This window comes from Pieris rapae, chromosome 20, assembly GCF_905147795.1.
Source record: "Pieris rapae chromosome 20, ilPieRapa1.1, whole genome shotgun sequence".
NCBI classification, from domain to species: Eukaryota; Metazoa; Arthropoda; class Insecta; order Lepidoptera; family Pieridae; genus Pieris; species Pieris rapae.
Window position 1 is genome coordinate 5,948,937 of NC_059528.1, and position 10,590 is coordinate 5,959,526.

Below are 10,590 nucleotides of genomic sequence, written 5' to 3' on the forward strand. Positions count from 1 at the left end.
TCTGATGATGCTCCTAAATGTTTATATTTGCGAATGTAAAATTAAATATAAATTCTTAATGTATGATTTGTTTTTTAATAGTACTTCATATATTTTAGTTTACAATTAATTAAAAGGCAAATACGTCTCAACGAACGCGTAATTTTCGCTTTGAAACATTTTATAAAATTATAAAATTTAAATAGGCTGTAGGGATCTGCTTCGCTTCGTTCTTATTAGAATTATTCTTTTCATCTAAATGAATGAAATAACATCCATCATTATTTTTTTGGGCTGAAACACTTGTTATCATTAAGTTTATAAAAGAGCTTACGTTTTCATTTTAACAGATTACTTTAAAAATTACTGTGAAATATAAAATACTTACTTAATTTGCCAATTATATGTTTAATTAGATTACTGTCGCTTATAATTGTAATACTGTTGATTAACAATAGTAGAGTGATATTAGTTTATACAAAGTGAAATACTTCAGCACGTCAATATCCATAATCGCGGTCTATTTTTCTAATGAGGTCTTAATTTTTTATTACCAATATTTCTATTTCGATTACAAATCACGTCTTTATGGCTCACATACGTTTTGTAAAAAATGACTTCAATATTCAAACGAGATTTCAATGCTTTCTTCATAGCTCAATGTATATGATATACAGTTGTGTTTATGATATACATTATAATTTTGGGTTCATATATTGGCTGACAACAGGCTTCGATTGAACCATACATTTCAGTGCTATGCAAAGAGTCCCGTGTGTAGTTCTATATTTTTTTTATTTTTGTTATGTGTGTTTTTGTATAAGGAAATAAAGTATAAATATATACATATATAATTGGAAAAAAATTATAGTGAAATTAAATACACTTTTTTTTATTTACAGATCACAGTATATTTAGGGAAAAGAGACTTCGTTGATCACATCACACATGTCGACCCAATTGGTAAGTAATGTTTAATATCTTGTACGCTATGAAAGAAATAAATCTGTGGCACTACAACCTTTTTAGGTCTGGGCGTCAGATTTCTGTATCCGTTCCATGATTCACATGTAGGTGATCAGCCTCCTGTGCCTGATACAGGCCGTCGACTTTTTCGGTCTAAGGCAGGCCGGTTTCCTCAAGATGTTTTCCTTTACCGTTCGAGGGAATATGCTCACATATACATACCATTGTCCACCAGCCGGGCATCGAACCTTAGGATTGTTTTGGAGCTAAATTTATGGGTCAATTTCAAAGTGATAATCGGAGTTATTTTATAAATGTACCCGTGCATTCGTGCAATTTTCAATAATATATTAATGTGAAATCTACACATATTTATCTCAACCTTTGTTAGTAACGTCTTCCGGATATAACGCCGAAATGAAGTAGACCCTTCACAGTCATTACACGCGAAATCCACTGTAAATAAATACAAGGCAGTGTAAGTTTACATTTTATCTGAGCAACCTTCGATGTAATAGCAAATATACGATAACAATTTCAAATATTTATACGAAATATTTAGTTAGATCACATCACCTTGAGTATGTATACGTACGTTGGTGGTAATATTATACTCAGAATTTTCTGTACGTTCAATACGTAGAATAAGAACATACAACAAACTTGTATTTTTGGCACAGTTGAATATTATATTTTGTGAGCTCTTACTTAGCAAACGCTTGTTTTGGCGACAAAATAACTTTAGCTAACTAAAATAAATCTTTAGTTATGCTTTGATATCCACTTTTGAGTAAATGTAAATTTACAATTAATTAAATTTGTATTTCTTGACGTTCATAAGTGTTCATGTTTACCTATATGAATAAAGATATTTTGATTTGATTTGATTAAAAGCTATTGCAAAGACTGTTTCCGACCAGGGGTTACGGGGTTACTTACTAAACTTATTTTTGTTTAGTTAGTTAGTTCAATTTTGTTTTGATTTCTTATAGTAGCTTATTTGAGGATGACGAAAGTCAAAATTAAAAAATATTTACACACTGCACACTAATCTGGAGATTTGACTATAGGAATAATACGTAAATATTCCATATTTGCTAGATTTTTACTAAATGCCATGTTTAGCTCAACAAAATTTGAGTATTCGTTGTAATTAATAGAATTCTCACCTACACAGCTTTTAGATTCCCACAAGTGGTATAATATTAAAATAGATTTCGTTGAATTGCTATTAAGAGCAAAAGAATTCTATGAACATTACGCGTACTTAGTAAAAATAATTTAAAGTGTGGAACAAATTTATTAAGACTAAACTAAACGTATTTATTTTATGAGACTTCTGCAATAACGAGTCGTGTATGTAGAATAATACAATGTTTGTTATAAGGAAATGTATTTTAATAACATATTTACATATTCAATATATACTATACACATTTTATATAAATCAATAGTTTGTTTCTGACTTTTGAAAATCGAATTCCTATAAAATCTCCGCTTTCCGCCATGTTTTTGATTATACACTACACTATTACTTCAATATAATTCAAACAAGAAAGAATATTAGAGGCTACAAAACATTTCACTTATGTATATTTTAGTACAATGCTGTTATTCTTGCAATACTATCTTGCAAATCCTTTTGGCTGAACTAGACTAAATTAATACAAACTGTATTATGTATTTTCAGATGGAGTGGTCCTAATCGACCCTGAGTACGTGAAGGATAGGAAGGTGTTTGGTCACGTGCTGGCGGCGTTCCGGTACGGTAGAGAGGACCTTGATGTGCTAGGTCTCACCTTCAGGAAGGATCTTTACTTAGCTGCTGAACAGGTAATACGATCCTTAGGTATTGTATATAAACCTACTTGCTTTATGACGATTGTAGTTGGTGACCGTTCTGTAAGTCTGGAAATCTTGGGTCATATTAATCTTAGCAAGCACAGTTCGTCACTTGTCTAAATTCGCCTAAAAGGGTTAAATGGGTCTGCCTCGTACTCCATATATATCCTTGACCACATCAAGGGTATATATGGGGTAAAATCTGTTTGGGATGATATTGGATGTTGTATATCGTTTTCTTAATTGCTCTGTAATATTAATCTGCATGCTAGAATTAACAGAAAACTTTTTGAGTTTGTGTTATTAGAGGGTAGAATATTTCAAACAAAAATATTTCAGATCTACCCACCGACGAACGTACAAAAGCGTCCATTAACGCGACTGCAAGAACGTTTAGTACGCAAGCTGGGTCCGTCTGCACATCCCTTCTACTTCGAGCTACCTCCTCATTGTCCCGCCTCTGTGACCCTGCAACCAGCTCCTGGAGATACGGGCAAGCCATGTGGGGTGGATTATGAGTTGAAGGCTTTCGTTGCTGACTCCCAGGACGATAAACCACATAAAAGGTAATACCCGTTTTCCTTCTCAAACAAATGACCTATATCTCAAGTTTCAAGTACTATTATACAGGGTGTCCCAAAAGTCGACGTCAAGTCGAAATTTTCTCATAGGTAATGCCACACCAGTTATCAGAAAAATTAAAATAATAAATTAATTTGAATTTTTCTGATAACTGGTGTGGCTTTACCTATGAGAAAATTTCGACTTGACGTCGACTTTTGGGACACCCTGTATATGTATATGTATGTAGGAAGAATAAGTAACGAGTTCTCTAAAGCTTAATTTACGACAGCATATATTAAGAATACCGTTCATAAATAATGTTAGTGTCGATTATTCATACAGAACTGGCAATGAACTCTCTGTAACTATTTTAAATCGCCAAAGTTGTATCAAACAATGTTTTTGTAAGTACCTGCAACCATTACAAAATTCTTCTCACGCCGTTAATTATTGTATTTGCATAATAAATAAAATATCCAAATGTTTTCCATAAAGTCTTTTAACGTGATTTCTGTTTTGCTGAATAATTAAATGTAAATTTTAAATGCAATCCATTTTATTCTTTATATATAAACAATGTTTCAGAAATTCAGTGCGGTTGGCAATTAGAAAGATAATGTATGCGCCGAGTAAGCAAGGCGAGCAGCCGTCCGTTGAGGTTTCCAAGGAATTTATGATGAGCCCCAACAAATTGTACCTAGAAGCTTCATTAGACAAGGTAAATCAATTCATGTGCCTGCCTAATCCAATTTCGTTTGGACTCTGTGGACTAAATGTGTCCAACATATGAGACTACAGTATGTATGTATGATTTAACTTTTTCAAGATTGAAGTAATTCCCAAACTTCGTAACGAAAAAATACTTGATAAATCTGAAAAATATTCCATCACTAAATCGTTTTAACCAATGAGTTATTTTCGCGTTTCTTTTGTTTATTTAATATATTTTTGACTTCCAGGAGTTATATCACCACGGCGAGAATATAGCAGTGAACGTACACATAGCGAACAACTCGAATCGATCGGTGAAACGGATCAAGGTCTCTGTACGTCAATTTGCGGACATTTGTCTCTTCTCCACTGCGCAGTATAAGTGCACTGTGGCCGAAGCCGAGAGCGAGTAAGTCTTATTAGAAATGTTATAATATCTGTATAGATACCAGCGTCGATAATTTTTGGAACCAAAAAAATAATAGTGCGATGAAAACTATTGGAAGAGGAGGATTCTCTTTCTTTGTTTCTAATTTGTCTTTAGTGTTCTCTTCAGTTATTTTAAACTGGTAAAAATGTACTGGCCCGTATTCTAAAATGTCAATCTGTTGACAGGGTTAACAGTATAAACTAGGTTAAAACCTAACGATTGACATTTGACTACGAAAGACATGAGGTACTTTAATTTATAAAAAGTTTTTTGTGTAGGCAACACAAGATGCGCATCGAATTTCCATTAAATGGACTTTTCCGTAAGAATAAGAAATTTAAGTCTGTGTAAGTGCGTGTGAGTGTTCTTAACTAATTGTTTTTTTATTGTTTTAGTCAATATATAAATAACAGCATCCGATTTTGACTTTCAAATAAAGTTTTATTTCTCATTGATTATATAATTTTTCGTTATGATGATTTTTTTGTGTGGTTACGCGATACAGGATACAAGTGCACATTTGATTGATTGAATTTTACGAATTAAGATATCAAATTAAGGCAATATTGGTTTATTAAAAAAATACAAAATTTCGGAAAAAAAAATTTTGATACGATTGAAGTTTCTAAATCTAGTACTTTTATATTATATTAACAAACATGTGTAGCAAATTTCCCCTTACGGCCTGAGCGTACACCTCTAAACCCAAGTCGTACGTTCGGGTATGTCACCAATGGATCTATGTGCGCATCGCTCGTACGGCAAACAAAACATCGTTACACAGAACGTTTGTCATCTTGTAAGGGACAAAATGATCATGAAACATTTATAGACATGACAAGATCAAGAGTTGTAAAATAAATGGTTAGCAAGTTTTATATTTTTTAGTTTTATGAGGGTAGTTTTCAGTAATGTGTTTTCAGAGAGGGCTGTCCAGTGGGTCCAGGATTTACGCTGAGCAAGGTTTTCACGTTGACTCCACTCCTGGCAAACAACAAGGATAAATGGGGTTTAGCGCTTGATGGACAGTTAAAGCATGAGGACACCAACCTTGCTTCCAGTACGCTGTAAGTAAGAAAGAAAAATAGAAAATGTGGTACTCGGGATCTGTGGAAAGCTATTGCATATCATTTTTTCTCAATTTATGCAATTATATTTATTTATATTTATGCAGTATTATTATTCGTTGATTCAGTTTTTCTTTGATATTAATTCAATCTACCACTACCAGACTCAGACTAACATACCTATATAGGCTATCTCACTCTAACGCGTACCGACTTCACCGGCCCCGTCTCGTCAGAGAGATGAGACGCAGACGAATTGTCGCCAAAATATCGCAGTGTTTTATTCACAACTAAAGTCAATTTAATACGCTGACAATTACACAGTAGAACGCAATTAGAAAGTGTAAAATTATCTAATATTGTTATTATTGCATGTCCGACATGTCTTAGACCCAGAAAGTCGACGACGTGTGTCAGGCACTGGATTCTGATCACCGACATGCCTATTAGATTTAAAAATTGATCATGAAACAGATTCAGAAATCTAAGGCCAAGACCTAAAAAGGTTGTAGTGCCACTGATTTATTTATTTTTATTATTACAAAATACATGTACTCGAAACTGTAAAAGCAATTGTTCAGTACCAAGTTCGGAAAAAATGCTTGTTTAACAATTACAATTGACATATTCCTCCCTATCGTCTTTTAAAACTCTTCTATATAAATATTTCCTAACCTTATTATATCCTGATCAATCGTGACCTCTGTTATTCTTGTATCTCCTGTTCGTTTTGTAAATGTAATTCTCTATTTGCTATTCTTGAATTTGTAAGATTTGTTTTAGTTAGTTATTATAATATATATAGTTATTAATAGATTAAGGTTCTATATATTAATATAAATTTATTTTGTTTTTTATATAACTTCTGCACTTCTTGCACCCATAATTTTTTTTATTTTTACTTATTTCTTTTCTTACTAGGGTTGCCTGGAAGAGATCGCTTGTTAGCGATAAGGCCGCCCGTTGCATCCCTTGTAATTTATATATTTTGTGTTATTTGTATTTCTTTAGCAACGAAGTGTAAATAAATAAATAAAATTATTGTATTACAGAATAGCGGATCCCGCGCAGCGCGAAAATCTCGGTATTATTGTACAGTACAAAGTAAAAGTTAAACTCTGCTTGGGGCCACTTGGAGGGTAAGCATTTTTTTAATATCCTAATGCTATTACTATTAGGAATAATGTGACCTCATATCCATATTCCTTTATTCAGGGACCTTAGCGCAGAGCTACCCTTCATCCTGATGCATCCGAAGCCCGAAGAGGAGCCTCCCCGTTTAGCTCCAGATCCCACTCCGGCTGATCATGACCTTATACAGCTTGATCCTCAACCGTAAGTAGCGTTGTTTTTTTTTAATAAAAACTTATTTTTCAAGCTACAATACAAATAGATAATAATTATAAAATTTATTGGAAAATTGAAATCCATTTTCTCATAATATCTGTAATTCTCGATTGCTTCTGTAAACATATTGGTAATAAAAGTAAAATATAAACATCGAGTTTATATTTTAATTTTAATCTGTGGAGTAAATAATGACAGCTGTCATACTGACGTACGATGTTGACAAATGTATTTAAATGAAATGTTTTATAAGTAGAAATGAAAACGGCCAAGATCAAGACGACGATATAATTTTCGAAGACTTCGCTCGACTCAGGCTGAAAGGGGCAGATGCCGATGCCTGAACCTTATACTAACTTTGCTCTCTTGTCTACATTATTTTACTTATTTCACGCACAACTTAAGTGTTGTATTAAAATCCCCTTACTTATAGAATCCTCTGTTATATTGTTTAAAATCTAAAAAATGAATTTCTTATAAGTAAAGGGATATAAAAAACTTAATGCATTACTCTCTATAGTCTATGACATTGTTTAATTATGAAATTCTCGGTGAATGTAATCCTTATCGCTTTGTCTTTAAGTATTTTTTAATGCATAATCATTTAGTGTAGTAATTAACTTGTTTATAGATATAAATTTGGTGTTCGAATGTAAACAGATAATACAAAAATATGTTATCTGTGCTATGCCTAAAATAAAATGAAATGCGTTTGAGTATTTTATTTGACATGAAATTTTACGCACTATTTGTGGTTTTATCGTCATAGAGTTAAAATAATGTGGTAAGGGAGCATTTTGTATAAATCAAGCAAAAGCTGTACAGTGTAAAGTCACAATATATTAATATGAAGATTTATTTTTAACGGGGTGGACATTAAATTACCAAAAATATTTTAATTCCGCACATAGGTATTATAATTTAGCTTTATAACGAGTACAATTTTATTTGTTAATTTTAAATATTGGCCATTGTTTTTATATAGTTGTAGTAATGTTTTGGTAATGTGCATTTAATAGATTAAATTTACCTCAATATTTACTTTATGTATAGTTAATATGTAATGAACAAAATGGTTATTCACGCTCAAAATCTCGTTTAGAAACTAAATCACACCATATACTGTTTTATTTTTTTTTACCACAGAGACGAATCAATCACAGGAATTTTGAAAAAGTAAACTCAATTTCTATGACATCATTATGTATATATATCATACAAAAGAACGGTTTTGATGAAACTATGATTGTTCCTAAGTTATTGCAACTATTTACGTAAATTTTAGTAGCCAATATCTTTTTAAACACATCTTTAGTATTCGTCTCTTTTTATATTGTGCTTATATGGTAAACCCGCGATCACAGATTAATGAAAATAGTAAAATAAGATTGATTTAGTTTGTAAATAAGAAGTAAGATCACATAAGTATTCATTGTGTTAGTTGAAATCGCAAAGAACCGTTCAAAAATCGCAACGAAACAGTCTTGTACAGTCACAAATTAATCCGTTTAATTTCGATGATTTTTCAACATTAAAATAAGTGCACAAATTTAAAGCATTGTTTAATTGTGTTGTTACCTTTGTAGTCAATTACATTTGCAATGAAGTTTGTTGAACGAAAAAGTATTTGATTTATGCACTTTGAATTTTGGATAAACGTTTTCATATTTAATTCTCATGCAAACTACATATTTTATACAACCATACACGAAAGTTAAATGTAAAATTTTATTCTTTATGGCAACCCCACGTCGTGGAATTGCCAGAAGAAAAATTGTGGATTTCCTTTTCTGTAGTAATAATAATAATTTATACTTAACGATAGTTTAAATAGTTAAATGTGAATTGAACTTATGATGTAAGTGATAAAGAAACATATTATTGTCAGTCTATTGGTATAAATGTCGTAAAGATATACACACTAGTTACGATTATCTTGTTGCTCTGAAGTTGGTATTTTGAAGCAGTCAATTTGAATTTGTATGTGTTTTAAATATTTATGAATGTTGGATATAAGAACAGTGGTTATCGCACTTTATGTTTCTGTGAAACATTACATGTAGTCATACTATGATTTTTTGGATGGCATTTTTTGGATTTTTAGGATGGCAGTGGAGGCATGGATTTTGCAAGATTTAAAAATAAACCTTTATTTTTAAATATGGGTTTTATTAGCAAGAACGGGTTAGACCATATGCAAAAATAATTTTATAGAACTGCACTGCTGACATCATACTCCTAATAGTCATGTTAATATGCCACTAACTTCAGAGCATAATATTTTAAGACTCTGTTATCAAATCGGAACTATTGGGTGTTGTGCAACATGAAACATTTAAATTATATATATCAGAGGCTTTTAACATTTGATTTTATAAATGTACAATTGATAAAGATTTATTTTAAATTTTCACTTTCATAACGTGTATTTGAAATATTATATAACTGCGGTTAATGTCTTGCATTGGCAATGTACAAAATATTATATTACTATGTAGTTAAGGATATTATACATTATACCTATTAATATAATATTTACTTACGTTAAAAATGTATTTCGCAACAATGCAAAACAATGTTGTTGGATTGAATTAAAATACCTTATTATTTTTCATCGAAAACTTTTTGATGTACCTTTTTTTCAATTATCAATAAATATATTAACAATTATGTATAAAATTGTTTTATTCCTCTTTACTTTATAAATTTGGACGTAATTTGTGACGTTTCGTCAGTATTTTAAATTACTTTTTCATCTTTACTTTGGAGTAATATATTACGACTTTAACTTTCTAACACTTGAAGATATACAATCCGATTTTTTTTTGATTTATCGATACTTAATAATACTTATATACTTAATAGTAAAATATAAGAGTATCTGTATTAAAATCTTACAATGTTAAATCGCTTTAATGTTGAAGGATCTCGTACAAAGCTGACAAAATTAAGAATTAATAAATAATTGCAACTGCCATCCCATATCACATAAAATTCCTTTACATAGTACATACATTAACATTCCGCACCACAAACTAAATATTATATGCAGGGTTGCCAGATTGTTTAATTGTATATAAATTATAAAGAATTCTTTGTGTATCGCCTGTCGGTATACATGGATCGGATTATGATCCAATCTCAATTTACGGTCGATAGCGGCATTTATTTTCCTTTTGTCCCATTTAATAAAAATAATATCCCGTTGACATAATGTGACTCCTTCCATTTTAAAAATTATAACCTCTGCTCGAATACCTTTCAATCGAAAATCGCCTTTACTGCTAACGCGGGAAATACTAAAAAAGTTGCAAACACATGTTTCAACTTCGATTTCGTTGGATATCCATACCATGATTCGAGACCATATACTGGTGCCAGCACCGCTGACTCCGTCGTTCATATCTCCACTTTTAAAAAATCGAAGCCGGTGTCAGGTGGTAGTAAAGGGTCGGATTTCTAGAAAAAAAAAATTCTACATTAAAATCTTATTTATTTTACATCCGTATTAAGATACTACATTTTAAATGAATGAAGTGTATCTGGATAGAGAATCTGCGTGGGGGTTGCGTGAACTACCAAAATACCTATTTAGTCACAAAAAATTTAGACCTAGATTTTTCGACTTTATGTATCATCTGTCTAACTGTAAAGACGCAACCATGTTGTTAACAGCACAATATA

General features: G+C 31.4%; 1 protein-coding gene across 4 annotated transcripts in view; it reads left to right on the forward strand.

Moving 5' to 3' along the window:
• LOC110995731 (beta-arrestin-1) overlaps positions 1-9,042 on the forward strand; it is a 77,291-nt gene extending 68,249 nt beyond the window's left edge. For 3 of the 4 annotated variants that reach the window (XM_045632492.1, XM_045632493.1, XM_045632491.1), the window contains 10 exons: positions 882-942; positions 2,636-2,778; positions 3,127-3,353; positions 3,937-4,069; positions 4,311-4,471; positions 4,771-4,839; positions 5,416-5,559; positions 6,612-6,698; positions 6,775-6,894; positions 7,163-9,042. In XM_045632492.1, coding sequence (XP_045488448.1) covers positions 882-942; positions 2,636-2,778; positions 3,127-3,353; positions 3,937-4,069; positions 4,311-4,471; positions 4,771-4,839; positions 5,416-5,559; positions 6,612-6,698; positions 6,775-6,894; positions 7,163-7,250 — 1,233 coding nt within the window. In that variant the 3' untranslated portion in view covers positions 7,251-9,042. The remainder of the gene's footprint in view (positions 1-881; positions 943-2,635; positions 2,779-3,126; positions 3,354-3,936; positions 4,070-4,310; positions 4,472-4,770; positions 4,840-5,415; positions 5,560-6,611; positions 6,699-6,774; positions 6,895-7,162) is intronic. The other variant, XM_022263025.2, reaches the window with a different exon arrangement.
• Positions 9,043-10,590: the final 1,548 nt, after the last annotated feature.